At 36.4% G+C, this 17,828-nt stretch overlaps 1 protein-coding gene across 1 annotated transcript in view; it reads right to left on the reverse strand.

Annotated features, from left to right (window-relative positions):
• Nucleotides 1–5,746: 5,746 nt before the first annotated feature.
• The window catches only part of EMB (embigin), a 54,343-nt gene continuing 42,261 nt past the window's right edge, over nucleotides 5,747–17,828 (reverse strand). The window contains 5 exon segments of the mRNA XM_040262466.1: nucleotides 5,747–6,702; nucleotides 7,256–7,310; nucleotides 9,425–9,458; nucleotides 10,674–10,953; nucleotides 15,897–16,024. Coding sequence (XP_040118400.1) covers nucleotides 6,685–6,702; nucleotides 7,256–7,310; nucleotides 9,425–9,458; nucleotides 10,674–10,953; nucleotides 15,897–16,024 — 515 coding nt within the window. The 3' untranslated portion in view covers nucleotides 5,747–6,684.

Here is a 17,828-nt window from a genome sequence, read left to right on the forward strand (position 1 = left end):
GAGTATTTCTTTCATGGTTCTTTGGCTAAAGAGTTTCCTGGATCTGAACTCATTGGTATTTCCAGGCTGTTGGCTTCTGTAGCACCTAGTCTGGGATATATGAGGCAACAAGAAAAATCAGGAATCTCGTTGGTGTGTCATACCTTGTGTCCCAAAGTTCCTAGTTGGTCTGCATTCTTCTCTTCACATTTCAGAATATTTTACTGGTTTTTTAACAAGGCAAAATGTTGTTAGCTATATTTAGGGAGCAAAATAGGGGAAAATATGTCAACTACATCTTTCCAGAAGTGGACTTCCCCAATCATTGTTTGTTTTTTTGTTTAATCTAGTCATTACCCAAATACAGTTACTCACCCCCTTTAACTTGACCTAAAATGCTTTAAAACACAAACATTTATTAGCCATTAGTCATTTTAATATGTATATATAATTCAGTTGAGTCAAATATAAAAATATAGTGAAATATGCTATTATCCTCCTTAATGATTTTTTCTTTTTGCTTTGACTGTTAGGATCATTAAAATGCTCTATTTGGAATATTGATTCTCTTTTGCAGAAGTAGACATTTGTGTAGTTTACAAATTTTGAATTATTTTGTAACCAGTTTTACTAAAATCAAGTGAAAACGACACTGCAATGTTGACAAATAAATTTGTGCAGGACAAACAAATATGTCCTATACATTAATTTCATTTAAATGTCCATTTATGTCAAGGCCACTGTTGTCTTTTTTATTTTTAATATATCTTGCTATGTTTTGAAAATTCCTTTCCAACTTCCTATTTGATGTGTCAAAATACAGATTCCCAGCTGTAGGTACACTTTTTTTGTTGGACTTGGGAAGGATGAATTGTTTTATAAGACTTGAATCTCCTGTGTGTATAATTTTAAAAAGTCAGTGTTTTCTATTCTAGTGCCTTTAAATTCACATTTAAATAATTAAAAATTTAAAATACATTCTATAATGCTTAAATTTTTAATTCAGAGCACATTTTATTGAATTTCGAAAGTGCTTAAACATAATAGAAAACACATCAAATAATACAAGGACTTTCACCAATACCATAAACAAATTTCACTAGCTTTCTCCCATTTGGGACATGAGAAATGAAGAAACAGATGTTATAGGTTAATCACATGATTAAAAGTAATTTTGACAATATTAGTCATGAGTGAGCTTCACTGATTTTACAAATAAATTTTATTATAAAGGCATAATCAGGCATTCCTGACTTATTGAGAATCACACAGATATTATCATTATGACACATTAATCATGAAGATAAGCAAATGCAAATAATTGTCCAGTTCATTTCACAGGCCATCAAAAATACAACTTTGCTTCCTGGCCTCTCTTACAACTTGTGAATCACATTTTTGAATGCTGTTACATTTATAGTACTGCTGAAAAGTAATAAATCTTTAAGCTTACTAAATTGTCTCATAGGCATCTCACCTGGCATTTACCAAGGACAGTTCTTTCCCTGAAGGTGAATTTCAAAGTGTTTATTATTCAGACTTAAGATGTTACTGCTGTGCCTAGGGCTTCCCTCATACTAGATTATCCATTCAATTCTTTGCTCCTACCTACAGGTAAAAATGTGACTTACCATCTGTTTTCCACTTGTCCTGATAAAATTATAAATAGCACCTTCTTTCATTCTCATTGTTTGGATGATAAATTTTATGGTGACACTAATTATTGAGAAGTAAAATTAGGGAAAAAAATAAAGACTCTCCAAACAAGCAAAAATATATTGATCCCTTAGCACCACTGTAGGGATAGCATAAATATGCCATAGCATAGGTTCTATAAGCCTTAAGAATAAAATTATGGAATTTATTATTTAACTAACTATCTATCTAAAGGAGTCAAATTTTTTTTTTTAAAAAGACAGTTTATAGATAATAGCCTGATTTTTCTAAGACTCTCCTTAGTAGAAGGCCAAAGCTGTTCACCACAGTTGTTGAACCTAGACTCTTGAGAACTCCTTGGATTTCAATTCCCAGCTCCAAATACTTAATCTCTCAAGCTTGTTTCCTCATGTATAACACAGTATGTAATAGTTTCTATAGCATAAGATGATGCGGAAATTAAATGAGATAAAACATTTCAAAGAATTTAGTGCTGTACCTGTCACATACTAAGCACTCAACAAATGAGTCATTACTATTTAACAATATGATATACCATCAATAAAGAAATCAGTTGATAAGCTGCACATGTAACTGACCTTCCAGATATACTGCAAATACATTCCTAAATATCATATGAAAGAAATACAAATAGAGTTCCAGTTTTCTTTATTATCTCTCCTAGAAAAGATAAATTCAGTTAATTAATCAAAATCAAAGTAGACAACATACATATATAATTTAAGATTCCAAAAATAATTCATTCATCTATTTTTCATTCATTCAATAAATATTAATTCAGAGAAAGCTATAACAGGTCAGTGTGCCTTTTAATTAATACTAGAACACATACTTTTGAACTTGCTCCTACCTAAAAATGTTAATCAGAAGTACCTAATTCTTTGCAAAACTTGTTCCATTAGAGAAGACTCATTTTCTATAAAGAAGTAGATTCAGTAAATAATTTTGCATAAATCTACTTAAATGCCTCAAAGATGAAAATCCAGGGAGTATGTGAGCAGAACTGACATTTCTTTTTTTATATATTTGATTATCAGATACAAACTTACAGAGACCAAAGTAAAGACAAACTGATAGGGACCAAAACTAAACAATGAAAGCTTTCTAAAAAATATATTTAAGATAAAATTTTGAATTGGATTCTGAGGTATTCTAAGGTACTATGAGGTACTGGCAGGGAGGAGGAATGAGAAAGTTAGTGGAGTGGACACTAATATCTTCAGTGCCATGCAGAGAACTACAATTGCTAAAATGCTTTACATATATATAAAGTCAACACATTACCTTACTGAAATAAAGGAGAAAAATAAGGTTAACATTTGTACTGCCAATAAAAAATAAAGGACAATGGGAATTTAGATAAGTTCTAAGCAACATACCCTGTATCATAGTTTAGGAATCAGAACTCTCTTTGCTCTTTAGATTATCATACATTATTAAAATTCAACAGAAGTTTTTATTATATTGCTACTGTTTTTCAAAGAAGCAGAAGCAATCACTGAAGTTATAAAGGATTGGTTTATCTCTGTTAAAGTATTTTGTTTCACTTCTGATGTCACAATTTAGATTGTTCTTCTAAAAATAAGTATAAGTTTATAAAATTTTATTTTCACCTATACATTTATCCATTCAGAGGTTAAAGCATCTGCCCGCAATGCGGGAGACCTGGGTTCGATCCCTGGGTCGGGAAGATCCCCTGGAGAAGGAAATGGCAACCCACTCCAGTATTTTTGCCTGGAGAATCCCATGGACGGAGGAGCCTGGTGGGCTACAGTTCACGGGGTCGCAAAGAGTCGGACACGACTGAGCGACTTCACTTTCACTTTCACTTACTTCATGACATCTACAATGTACCTTCTCTGTGGTAGGTATGGGACAAGCAAATAAGATCAGAATCCAGGAAGGAGACATATAAAAGCATATGTATAATACAGGTAAATAAGCACAAAAAATGTGGAGTTATTTGAGCACATATGATGGTACATAGTCAACTGGGAATGAGAGATATACCAGGAAGTAACATCAGATTCAAGCCTTGAAGGCTAAACTTGAGTTCATCAAAGGGGAGGCGCACAGCGGGCAGCATTCTGGATAGATTCTCTCTTTGTTAAGGCTAAATCAAGACAGCGGAGAAAGATTAGCGATTTGGAAAACTGCAGCATTAAGATATGGCAAAGGGGAGCCTATACAGGTCTGTCATGGGAATTGGTACATTATGCTCCATAGTGAGATTTGTGTTTTAGAAATATGGCCCAGCAGCAATGCTAAAGGGGCATCTCAGGAGGTTCAGTGGTAAAAAACCTGCCTGCCAATGCACGAGATGTGGGTTCGATCCCTGAGGTGGAAAGATCCTCTGGAGAAGGAAATGGCAACCCACTCCAGTATTCTTGCCTGGAAAATCCCATGGACATAGGAGGAGCCTGGTAGGCTACAGTCCATGGCATTGCATAGAGTTGGACACGACCGAGCAACTAAGTGCACATACACACACAAAGCAATGCAAAAAATGGATTAACAGTAGATGAGGCTGATGTAGGAAAATCAAGACCTTAGCTGTTGCAGCTGGTGAGCATGGGGGTAGGGGAGGCAATGAGTGGATTGATGAGCTATTAAAGAGGACAAAGGAACAGAGATTCATGACTAATAAATATTAGTTAATAGAGGAAAAGAAAATGGCACAGTGAACTTTAGGTTTTGCCCTGGGTAACTAGATGCTAAGAAAAAAAAAAGAGAGAAAAAGACTAAAAACTGAAGATTTACATTAGAGCATAAACTGAATATGAAAATATCCGGGAATTTTAAGACATCATTAAATCTACTTAATATGCAGCAAAACTCTGTTAGCTGGAAAGATGAACAGAATTTCCCAAGGTGTCTAATATATCAATGTGGCGTAATTTTCCTACTTCAGCTTTTCTGCTTGCTTTGTATTTTTAGTCAATTTACAATTGGTCATTTTAAGTGAATCCATTCATTTCCATGAGGTTACTTAATGGAAGCATTCCATTTTTTAACCTAACAGTGGTGAAATAATTTTCTGGAGGTTCCCCAGAGAGACTCTAAAAAGTCAAAATTCAACTTTAATTTCCTGAGTACCTTTTCTGCTTAAAGTTATTGAACTTAATTTTCTTTGCTAGGAAAAATAGCAAACACTGACACTTAAAATTTCAATTTACTACATAAATATTTCAGATTATTTTACATTGGGACAGCAATTTTTCTGCCTGAGAACGATTTTAGTCTAAATAATGGTGGCAAAATAGAAGAATACATACTGCATATGAGCTACGAATTATATGGGGATTTGTATATATCTAGTCACAAATGCATTTGAATTGGATTTAGTCAAAAAGCAGGTCTGACTAATATTTTATTGAATTCAAATCGTTCAGATTAACTAAGTGAACTGCTTGGTTGCAATCATATAGATACCACTCAAGATCATTTTGTCTAATTAATAATTAACTAAACCAAAACAAATGCCTGGCTCGTGGCTCTGAGACAAGAATATGATGAAACCTGCCATTACTTAAATGATGTAGTCTACTCAGTAAAACTTTTGTGGATAGTTCACACGTTTTATGCAAAACAGTGCTGCAACAAACAGAGAAGCTTCCAAGTCATACTTGGGTATTATTCATACTAGTAATATTTTAACGTTAGTTAAGATGCCATATAAAGCATAATTTTTCACCATCTCAATTTTATTATAATTTTTTCACCCAGAATATCATACAAATTTCTATAAAGTATTTTTTCAAATAATTGAACTTCTCTTTTTCAAGCATTAATCCCCTAGGTGACCAAGACTGTGGGTTCTTCACCACCATCCCAAACCCTCCCTCTTTGCCTGTAATTGTTCTGATCCCTGCTGCACTGTTGAGCTGGGGGACAGTGGACTCATAAGCACCAAGGATCCCCCAGCGGGTTTCACATATTGTCTTCAACCTAACCTAGTATCCTGCTGTATGATAGCAATATTCCATTGAAAGCCACTGACAACTTTTCATGTCTATTCAGATTTCATTCGACTTGGTTAAAGTGAGTTTTATAAAATAATTTAATTATACACGCAATAGAAAGCCTAAGGCACTGGCAACCACATAGAACAACTTTAATACTTCTTGATTTCAGACAAAAGCATTAGTATTATGAACCACTAACGATGTTTTTTGAGATATTTAGCCAGCCATGGATACCACCGTGAAACACAGAAGCATGCCTACAGCAGTGAGACATCATGTCTATGTGAACCTTAATCCTACAACATCAACAACAGCTGTAACTTAAGAAATCCAAAACCCACAGCTTAAAATAAAAAATGCTCTCTAGAAAGTCTAAGAAGCACTTTAGCTTAATGTGGGAAAACAGTGGAGATGAGTGGAATGAGACTAAGAAATTTGCTTCCATGGAGATGGAGATGTGGCAAGTTTTATTTCTTTGCCTTCAACCAATGTTTTCATAGGAAAAGTATGTTTTCCTTGTGGTGAGTGCACAGTAACCATCATTAACAAAGGTAGAAGGTGCTAATTTCCCCCTGATGACACTTCTTTTCAGTATGACTGAAGAATGAACTTTACAGGGAATTATTACAAACACTTCACCTAGTAAACATGATTGGGGAAAAAAACCTTTTTAAGACAAATGGCAAAGCTTTGTTTTTAATGAATTCTTTGGTAATAAACAGGTCTTGAGTGACATTCACTCTGTGTACTATTTGGTTTTGCTGGTGTCTGTTCTGCGTGTCCCTTAAGGACCGGAATGAAATTAATTATCCTGGGTTATAGCTCATAGCACAAACTTAATACAATTTACCTTGCTTTAGTGTAAAATATAGAATGAAAATATATCTGTAGATCTGAAATTGCATATATTATTTACAAAGCTACTACTGAGCATTTTACATAAACTTTTCATCCTTTTAAAGGTAAAAAAAAAAATCACACGTTCTCAACAAGAAGCAGAAATAAAGCTGAAATGCAAACTCTTTGTACATCTTCCTGTGACTCTTGACATGATGTTTGTCACTCACTGGCCCGCAGATTCCTAAGTTACATAAAGCATAATGAAACATAATTAGCATATCCTGGTTATTCTGGAACAACTTATTAGCAAAGCAAAAATTTCTGGAAGGAGGTGATCCAAAATTGCTAAACCAAACAGTTCCTAAATACTCAAGAAAAAATGATGAAATATGGAAATTTTGATCCTCATCAGTAAAGAAAATAAACTAATATTGATTCATTCACAGACTAGATGTATAGGAATATATGAGAATAAAACAGGAGAATCCAGAAAATCAGAGAAAAAAAATAAGACTCCATAAAATGTTATAAAATAACTTGGCCTGTGGTGACAGAAGAAAAAATATACATCTACAGTGCAACCAATTCACTTTTAGATTGGTTGTTACATGTTCTCTGGTGGAAAAAGGATGCCATTTAATTATTGTGTAACGAGTATATTCTCCTATAATATCCAAGCACATAGTGAATGACTAGGTCTTTCATGAAACTAAAATAAAGGAGATGGATTAACAGGCTGTGCATACTGAATTTTACGTTTTTTTTTAGAAGGTAAGCATTTGGAAGCAACTTACATTTTTTCTGTGCCTAGGGCCACTATTTTCTACACCATTGCTATCGTCCAATTTCCTGTATAGAGAACAAACAAGAAAATTACTATATGTTTACACTGCATCAGACTAAGTCAGTACACGATCTATATCATGGCCATCAAAATAAAATATGAGGTCAATAGAGATAGGATTTATTCTTGCTAAAAATGGTGTTTTACTCATAACGTTGATTTTATTTGCATGCCATTGCTTGGAGAGGAACCATTGCCACAGATCAGTGACAAAGTCCTGTTTATTTTATGAAGAGAGAATTGCTTTTCCCCAAGAGTGAGTGAAGGCTTCAGTATATGGCCTAACATAGGTTGCTTTGACCCACCAAGATAATAGCCAATCTGGAGGTCAGCCAGTACGTAGATAAAGGTGCTATAATCTGACATGTTTATACACTGAATTAGAGGTTTAGCATGGCTCTTTGTCTCCTCAAAGTGCATCAGAATAAGACCACAACATGGGCTCCATATTCTTAAGACAAGAAAGACAAAACTAGGTTACAAGCGTACATAATTAATACCCTTCTAGATCTTATGGGCAAGCTTGAGCTTATGAAACTAGTCTCACCAGATAATAAATTGAACCATATAATCAGTTACATCAAAATTGGGAGAAGGAGTTGTAGGTAAAATTGTGTGGATTAAATTTCTTGGTGGATTAGATAAATGAATGAGCTCTTCATTGAACTGACTAGCTTGTTATACCCTTGAAATGACTAGCTTGTTATACTCTTAGTACTATTTTTTTAAGTCATTTTAAAAGTCATTCATTCTGTGAATGGCTGGTATCTAAACACATATATATGCATCAAATATAAAATATATTGATAAACAATACTCTCTTTAAAGACAAATTTATCTCCTAAACTAAAAATTCTTAAAAAAGCATTAGTGAGAGGCTTCTCTAAATGAGTCCAAGTGCCCTTCATACTTGTATTAAATCTAAAGATACTAACAAAACCTAAAGATGAGAAATGTGACTGCAGGGGAATGGAGGGGAATACTGTGGAGGCTGAGCTGGGAGAACAAAAGAACCCAGGCAAGGGTATAATTGTTTCAAATATCTGAATAATGGTCATGTTTTTCATGATTCCAAGTGTAAGAAAGGTAATCAGCACATGCAAACCAGAAACATAAAATGTTCAAATTAATATGAACAAGTTCTCCAGAAAGAGGTTCACATCCTTTTCAATCATAAGAGTCTGATTCTAAGATTAACATTTTTTTTTTCCTTATCTGGGGTTATAGAACTCCTGATATAATTATTTTATGCCCTTACTTTAGAAGCTTTGTCCTGTTGATTTGAGTGAACTGAGTAAAAATAACTATTTGAATAATATCTATGAATATACACATGACAACTATCCACTCTAGTCTTGCTATTTAACTGTGGTTATAGCGCTCACACCTTCGTCTTGACCGACAAAGATAAATTGCAAGTGTCCATTTGGTAGTTGCTCAGGCTTCCCTTTTCCTAGGTTTCCTTTGGCTGCTTTACTCTGATCTCATTTTCCAGACCCTGGCTCTATTACTTGAACTTCAAACCCAGTTTTGGGCAACTCCCTCAGCCCAGTGGAGCTGGTGGGCACCACTCTCAGTTTCCTGGCATGGTGGAACCAGCAACTCCTACTGTCACCAAACCAAATGACATCACTGGTCATTTACTTTCTAGTTCTCCTCCGGCTCAGCTCAACTCTAAACAAAGGGGACTGTAAAAGAAATAGTGACACAATTTGTGTTCTCAGAAAAATAATAACAAATAGAATCCTAGGTCAGTGATTTTCAACATGACAGAGAATCAGAATCAGTGATGGAGACTTTAAAGAAATACAGATACTCAGGCATAGAAGGCATTCAATAACCGAAGCTTATGCTAAGCACTTTTACACAGGGTAAGTCATTTAATCCCAAAACCTATGTGGTAACGTCATTAAGCCCATTTTGTTGAAGAGAAAACGGAAGTACAGCGAGGTGTTGCAGACAGGTAAATGCCACTCTTCACCACAAATGGACATGTGCAGAAAATCACACACAATATACTCTTGTACCTTTTTCTCTCTAACTGCAAACATTTGATTTAATTTCATATTTATCTGTATTTTATTCAAGGGAAAATTATTCTATAAAAAATAATACTTACAGCTGTTCACCTTGTTCAAATTCTTTCCCATCATCTGTGTAACAAAAGAAGAACTTAACTGTAAGGCTGGTTTATTATTCTTGTGGAACATGTATGCTCAATTCTACTTTCCCCTGAATTCTAATCCCTGACTGCGCATGCTGTTTTCCTGCTCTGCAATGAGAGGCGACAGCTGCACGTCTGTCACGTCCACTCCTTCCCTGCTCTCCTGCCTTGCAGCTTTGATCAAGCAAAACACTGGCTTCCCAGATGGCTCGGGAATAAGGAATCCACCTGCAATGCAGGAGGCACGGAAGACACGGGTTCAATCCCTGGGTGGGGAAGAGCCCCTGGAGAAGGAAATGGCAGTCTGCTCCAGTATTCTTGCCTGGAAAATCCCATCGACAGAGGAACCTGGCTGGTTACAGGCCATGGGGTCGCAAAGCGTCAGACATGACTAAACACAAGGTACATGCTGAGGTGTAACTGACAAAAATTGATCAAGCCTCGTCTAGTGCCTGGGATCGTCAAAAACAGGACTGACTGACTTGTAATTATTAAAGTTACTGTGTGTTAGTCGCTCAGTTGTACCCGACTCTTTGCAACCCCATGGACTGCAGCCCTCTGTCTATGAGATTTTCCAGGCAAGGATACTGGAGTGGGTTGCTATTTCCTTCTCCAGGGAATCTTCCCAACCCAGGAATCGAACCCAGGTCTCCTGCACTGCAGGCAGATTCTTTACCAACTGAGCTTACTAAGCAGCACAAAATAGGAAAAAATACAGAATGCAAGATAAATTTTCCTAGGGGGCCAGTGGTTTCTCAGTCTGTAAACCATCAGGAACAGGCCATAAAAACAGATCTGGCAGGCAATGTCTCTTTTATGAGAATTCAAAAATGTTTGATAAAACATTTTAAAAAATGAGCTTTCTAAGTGAAAGGATAACTGCTTATCTTTGAGATCTTCTCTATTAAGTTACCACAGAATTTTCTAATATTCTAGTACCAAAGCATGTTATCACTTCATTGGTGTGTTGGTACCAGTAACACCAAAGAAATGGGGATAAAAGGCATATTTTAGCACTAAAGCTTCTTAGGAAGTTGAAAAAAGAAGTCCATCAATATAAGCTCCTAGCTCACAGTCATCACTGATATTAATGTAAATACCACTACAAATAACAAAAGTTATGTTTTTTTCCCCAAAACTCTAAAGCCATTGTAATGTAGTAAGTCGTAACATAAGAATGTTATCTAAAAAACAGAAATCTTACCTGAGGGCTTCTTTTTCTTTTGAGTATACATTTCAAAAAGCAGAATAATAGCCACTAAGAGAACAACCTCAGCAGCTATTGCACAAAATACTTTAAGGGGTACCAAATAGCTGAGCACGACGAGTTTAACATGTCCTTCACTCTCCCCTAACTCGAATATTGCGTGGCACCAGTAAGTTCCCTGATCGTCCTCTGAAAGTTGCGTTATCTTGAGCCTTGTTTCATTAGCATGTTTTCCACTGATCACATACTTATCATTCACTGGAACACCAATAGGAACCTAATATAAGGAGACATTAAAATTCATTCCTGTTATATTCCATAAAAAATACATGTCCTGAGTGATCTAGTTTTGAGCGAAAGCTACAAGACAGTACCAAGAAAACAGCTTAGTAGCAAAAGGGCATATTGAAATTTGTGAGAAGTTATACATAACAGCCTTGTCTAACTCAATGAAACTATGAGCCATGCTGTGTAGGACCACCCACGATGGACGGGTCATGGTACAGAGTTCTGACAAAACATGGTCCACTGAAGAAGAGAATGGCAAAACGCTTCGGTATTCTTGCCTTGAGAACCCCATGAACAGTATGAAAAGGCAAGAAGATAGGACACTGAAAGATGAACTCCCCAGGTCGGTAGGTGCCAAATATGCTACTGGAGATCAGTGGAGAAATAACTCCAAAAGAATGAAGGGACAGAGCCAAAGCAAAAACAACACCCAGTTGTGGATGTGACTGGTAATGGAAGTAAAATCTGATGCTGTAAAGAGCAATATTACACAGGAAACTGGCATGTTAGGTACATGAATCAAGGGAAATTGGAAGTGGCCAAACAGGAGATGGCAAGAGTGAACATCGACATTTTAGAAACCAGTGGACTAAAACAGACTAGAATGGGTGAATTTAACTCAGATGACCATTATAACTACTACTGTGGGCAAGAATCCCTTTGAAGAAATGGAGTAGCCATCACAGTATACAAAACAGTCTGGAATGCAGTACTTGGATTCAGTCAGAAAAATGAGAGAATGATCTCTGTTCATTTCCAAGGTAAACCATTCAACACCACAATAATCCAAGTCTATGCCCCAACCAGTAATGCTGAAGAAACTGAAGTTGAATGGCTCTATGAAGACCTACAAGACCTTTTAGAACTAACACCAAAAAAAGAGGTCCATTTCATTATAGGTGACTGGAATGCAATAGTAGGAAGTCAAGAAATACCTGAAGTAACAGGCAAATTTGGCCTTGGAGTACAAAATGAAGCAGGTCAGAGGTTAACAGAGTTTTGCCAAAGAACACACTGTCATAGCATACACCCTCTTCCAACAACACAAGAGAAGACTCTACATGTGGACATCACCAGATGGTCAATACTGAAATCAGATGACTATATTATCTGCAGCCAAAGATAGAGAAGCTCTACACAGTCAGCAAAAACAAGACCGGGAGCTGACTGTGACTCAGATCATGAACTCCTTATTGCCAAATTCAGACTTAAATTGAAGAAAGCAGGGAAAACCACTAGACCATTCAGATATGACCTGAATCAAATCCCTTAAAATTATACAGTGGAAGTGACAAATAGATTTAAGGGATTAGCTCTGATAGAGTGCCTGAAGAACTACGGACAGAGGTTCATGACACGGGACAGGAGGCAGTGGTCAAGACCATCCCCAAGAATAAGAAATGCAAAAAGCCAAAATGGTTGCCTGAGGAGGCCTTAAAAATAGCTGTAAAAAGAAGAGAAGCAAAAAGCAAAGGAGAAAAGGAAAGATATAAGCATCTGAATGCAGAGTTCCAAAGAATAGCAAGAAGAGATAAGAAAGCCTTCCTCAGTGATCAATGCAAAGAAACAGAGGAAAACAACAGAATGGGAAAGACTAGAGATCTCTTCAAGAAAATTAGAGATACCAAGGGAACATTTCATGCAAAGATGGGCTCGATAAAGGACAGAAATGGTATGGACCTAACAGAAGCAGAAGATATTAAGAAGAGGTGGCAAGAATACACAGAAGAACTATACAAAAAAGTTCTTCATGACCCAGATAACCACGATGGTGTGATCACACACCTAAGAGCCAGAAATCCTGGAATGCAAAGTCAGAGGGCATTAGGAAGCATCACTAGAACAAAGCTAGTGGAGGTGAAGGAATTCCAGTTGATCTATTTCAAATCTTAAAAGATGATGCTGTGAAAGCGCTGCACTCAATATGCCAGCAAATTTGGAAAACTCAGCAGTGGCCACAGGACTGGAAAAGGTCAGTTTTCATTCCAATCCCAAAGAAAGGCAATGCCAAAGAATGTTCAAACTACCACACAACTGTACTCATATCACACACAGGCAAAGTAATGCTCAAAATTCTCCAAGTCAGGCTTCAACAGTACATTAACTGTGAACTTATTAATGTTCAAGCTGGATTTAGAAAAGGCAGAGGAACCAGAGATCAAATTGCCAATATCCATTGGATCATTAAAAAAAAAGCAAGGGAGTTCCAGAAAAACATCTATTTCTGCTTTATTGACTATGCCAAAGCCTTTGACTGTGTGGATCACAACCTGTGAAAAATTCTTCAAGAGATGAGAATACCAGACCACCTTACCTGCTCTTGAGAAACATGTATGCAGGTCAAGAAGAAAGTGTTAGAACCAGATATAGAAAAACAGACTGGTTCCAAATCGGGAAAGGAGTACGTCAAGGCTGTATATTGTGACCCTGCTTATTTAACTTATATGCAGAGTACATCATGAGAAATGCTGGACTGGATGAAGCACAAGCTGGAATTAAGATTGCCAGGAGGAATATCTACAACCTCAGATATGCAGATAACACCACCCTTATCGCAGAAAATAAAGAACTAAAGAGCCTCTTGATAAAGTAAAAGAGGGGTGAAAAAGTTGGCTTAAAGCTCAACATTCAGAAAACTAAGATCACGGCATCCAGTCCTGTCACTTCGTGTCAAATAGATGGGGAAACAATGCAAACAGTGACAGACTTTATTGGGGGGGTGGTCTCCAAAATCACTGCCAATGTTGACTGCAGCCATGAAATTAAAAGACGCTTACTCTTTGGAAGAAAAGCTATGACCAACCTAGACAGCATATTAAAAAGCAGAGACATTACTTTGCCAACAATGGTCCATTTAGTCAAACCTATGGTTTTTCCAGTAGTCATGTATAGATATGAGAGTTGGACTATAAAGAAAGCTGAGCACCAAAGAATTGATGCTTTTGAACTGTGGTGTTGGAGAAGACTCTTGAGAGTCCCTTTTGGACTGCAAGGAGATTCAACCCATCCAACCTAAAGGAGATCAGTCCTGAATATTCATTGAAAGGACTGATGCTGAAGCTGAAATTCCAATACTTTGGCCACTTGATGTGAAGAACTGACTCAACTGAAAGACCCTGACTCTGGGAAAGATTGAAGGCAGGAGGATGGATTGAAACCATCCATCCAGGTTTCATGTTAGAATACCTGACTAGTTGTTCAAAGTACTTCCTCCTTCACAAGTGCAGGCATACATTCATTAAATCAACTATTAAGTTAATAAAGCTATTAAACTGATCATTCCTATTAAGGAAGCTCCCTGGTTCTTGACACTGGGAGTTCCTCAGACTGGAACGGACATCTTCAGGCCTTTGAAGCTGATGTAGAAGGAAGGGTAGACCTTCCTGTGAGCGTGGTAAGCAAGGTGGTCTGTATACTTTCTGTCTTTTCAAAGCTGAATTTCTCTGTCTTTCAATCAAGTCAGTTTCTGGAATTCACTGGGTTTTCTTCAGTCTTTTAAGATCCATACCAAGCTATTTGGGGGTTAATTTATTTAATCTATTTAAATTAAATTTTATTCATAGGCCATTTGCTGCCTTCATTGCTCTATCATTCAACTGCAGTGATCAATAAATGCTAATCTGAATACAAGTATTCCTGGAGATTATCTGATGAAGAACTGTGAGTTTATTATTTGCCAAAAAATTATATCAACCAGGCTCTCTGTGCACAGCATTGCCTGTGATCTTATTATAAAGGTACTCTCTAATTCAGGGCTGATAAATCAAAGCACCTCATGTTTAGTAGGCACCCCAGGTTGAGTCTGATGCAGATGGTTCATGTATATTTTGAAAAAACACTTGACCTAAAGTTTTGACTTGTACTCTCTTCGCTGGACTTTTCTTATATCCTAATATGATCCATGCTTGGGGCTAAATTGAGAGACACTTAGTAAGATGGAAAGAAGCACAGACTGTACTCTAAAAGTTCAATATAATCAAGTTTATGGATTTGGCTATTTTTTGTCTGGTATGACATATGCAGGCTTTCCAGGTAGCTTAGCTGGTAAAGAATCCACCTGCAATGCAGGAGACCCCGGTTCAATTCCTAGGTCCAGAAGTTCCCCTGGAGAAGGGATAGGCTACCCACTCCAGTATTCTTGGGCTTCCCTGGTGGTTCAGACGGTAAAGAATATGCCTGGAATGCAGGGGACCTGGATTCAATTCCTGGGTGGGAAGATCCCCTGGAGAGGTCATGGCAACCCATTCTAGCATTCTTGCCTGGAGAATCCCAAGGACAGAGGAGTTTGGCAGGCTACAGTCTATGAGGTTGCACAGAGTCAAGACAGGACTGAGCACTTGTCAGCAGCAGCATGCTTTTCTTAATATCAGGTCTTTGAAAAGCCATTCATTTTTTTGTAGGAATTTAAAGTATCTGGCTTCCCCTAGGTCCCTGGAGGCATTAAAGAGGTCAATGACACTAAAAGAACCCAAAACCTAAGTTTAAGTTACCTAATTTTCATTCTTTCCTTAAACAGTGCCACTACATTGCATTCTATCACAAATGTTTCCAGAGACAGAAGCAGGAAAAGAATAACTTCCTTTTTTTCAAGTAACTTTCATGAAATGATAAGGGAAAAAAAGAATCATTTTTGTTGGGGTTATACCTAAGCTTATCAACTAAAAATGAATTGTAACTTTCAGTGAATTTAAATAAGTTGCTAAATGTAAAACAAAGTACCAGCTAATGAAACATTGGGAGTATCCAGATGTATGATGTAAAGTGCTAAAAACATCAAACGACTCCATTCATCATTGTTCTTTCTCCATGATCATGTATTTAAGAACAAGATGAGAGAAGAAGAAATAGTACTAAGAACTTTGAGTATAATACAATCTTATTACTTATCAAACAAATGTGTTTATTTTATAGGTAAAAGAAATATTATCTCACCTGTACACTCCCATTGCCACTGTACCAGGTCCAATTTAAAGGAAGACAATCTTGACATTTTCACATCAAGACAACTGAATCCCCCACATAAGTGATCAGTGGTTTGTTTTTTCCATTAATTTCAGGAACTAAGGAAAATGTAGAAATATACATATTACTAAAAAAGTCTGAATGGCAGGATGTATTCAAGTTGAATATAATTTATCCTTTCATTTTTTCATTTATATATGATTTTCTTTCTGTAGTTTTAGTTCTACATAAAATGAATCAATGTACAGTAGTTAGGATGGACCATTGTAGTAGGGGTAGGTAGTGCAATGTAATTGTCAGTAGTATGGAAAGAGAAGAAAGGTCTTCTATTATGAGCCTAATAACAGTTACAAATATTGTAATAAACTGTTACATACTTTGGATACAAAAGAAACTTCATGTTTTTCAAGTCTATTTTTTCGTCCCACCTACTAAATTACTTTAGAACAAATATTTCTTTTAACGTTTACCCTTAGATGGCACTTAATTAAGGAGACAAAATTTTTAGGATTTAAAATTCTTAGTTTATACAAATTTATGAAAAGGGCTGGACAAAGTGATAAGATGAGAAATGAACAAAGGAAATTTAAGAGAGAAAAGAAGGAAAATGAGATGAAAAATTCTTTCACGTGGTTTTGTTAAAAAAAAAAAAAAAAACCAAAAAACTAATAGTCACTGTGGTAGTCTATTTCATAAAGTTAGAAGCAGATGCCATTAGTAACAGACTAAAATTGAGTACTGAATTTAGAAAAATTAAGTTTTAAGGCTATGAATAACTTGGTATGCGTGTGCCAGTCACTTCAGTTGTGTCCGACTCTTTGCAACCCTATGAACTCTAGCCCTCCAGGCTCCTCTGTCCATGGGATTCTCCAGGCAATACTGGAGTTGGTTGCCATTTCCTTCTCCAGAATAATTTGGTAAGAAAATTAAAACAGAACAACATAAGCAAAACAATAAAGGTCAACCAGTAGCCTCCATGATGAAATCAATTCCTTCTGATGGACCTCAAGGGATATATTAGAGAATATACACTTATACTGGAGATAGAAACTTAACAACAAAGATGACTTTTGTTGATATTTTTTCTTTTACTAATTTTAGCAGGTTTTGTGTTTTGTTTTTCCTTTTTGTTGGTTTGCTAGCAGAGAGTGTTTGACATTATGTGTACATTTTAATAATATTATGTTGACAAATTTTATAGATATTATTTGGTATTCATTTGTTATCCTATTTTTAGATTTTATTTTGGGGAGGGTCAGGGTGGAAAATGGAAAGATCAATTTTAGTTGCTAAAATTAGGTTTCCAGATTAAATACATTTTCTAAATGCTCTTGGCTTTCTACTATCTAAAGATAACTGAGCATTTTATGGATATGTGAATTATAAAGATGAGGAAGGGGAAAATAATCATAACTAGAAAATAAATTCTGACTTCTATATACACTTGTATAGGCTTCCCTGGTGGCTCAGATGGTAAAGAATCTGCCTGCAGTGCAGGAGACCAGGGTTCGATCCCTGAATCGGGACGATCCCCAGGAGAAGGGAATGTCAACCCACCCCTTGCCTAGAGAATTCCATGGACAGAGAAGTCTGGAGGGCTACAGTCTAAGGGGTTGCAAAGAGTCAGACACAACTGAACGACTAACACAGACACACACAGACACACACACACACTCCTCCACATAACCACTTGTATAGGGAATAAAAATAGGGTTGGATTTTTTCACAGTTTGTCTTTAGGTAATTAACATTATTGTGGTGAATTTTCCTTATGGTTTCACATGGGGCTAAATACAATTACACACATCACCCTCTCCTTCATCAGTAAATCTGCCCAGCACAGTGTTGAATGAGGTACTGCTAAAAATAAAGAGATGCAAATGAGAAAGATATATCACCAGT

The sequence above is a fragment of the Oryx dammah genome, unplaced genomic scaffold, assembly GCF_014754425.2.
Source record: "Oryx dammah isolate SB20612 unplaced genomic scaffold, SCBI_Odam_1.1 HiC_scaffold_20, whole genome shotgun sequence".
Lineage (NCBI taxonomy): Eukaryota > Metazoa > Chordata > Mammalia > Artiodactyla > Bovidae > Oryx > Oryx dammah.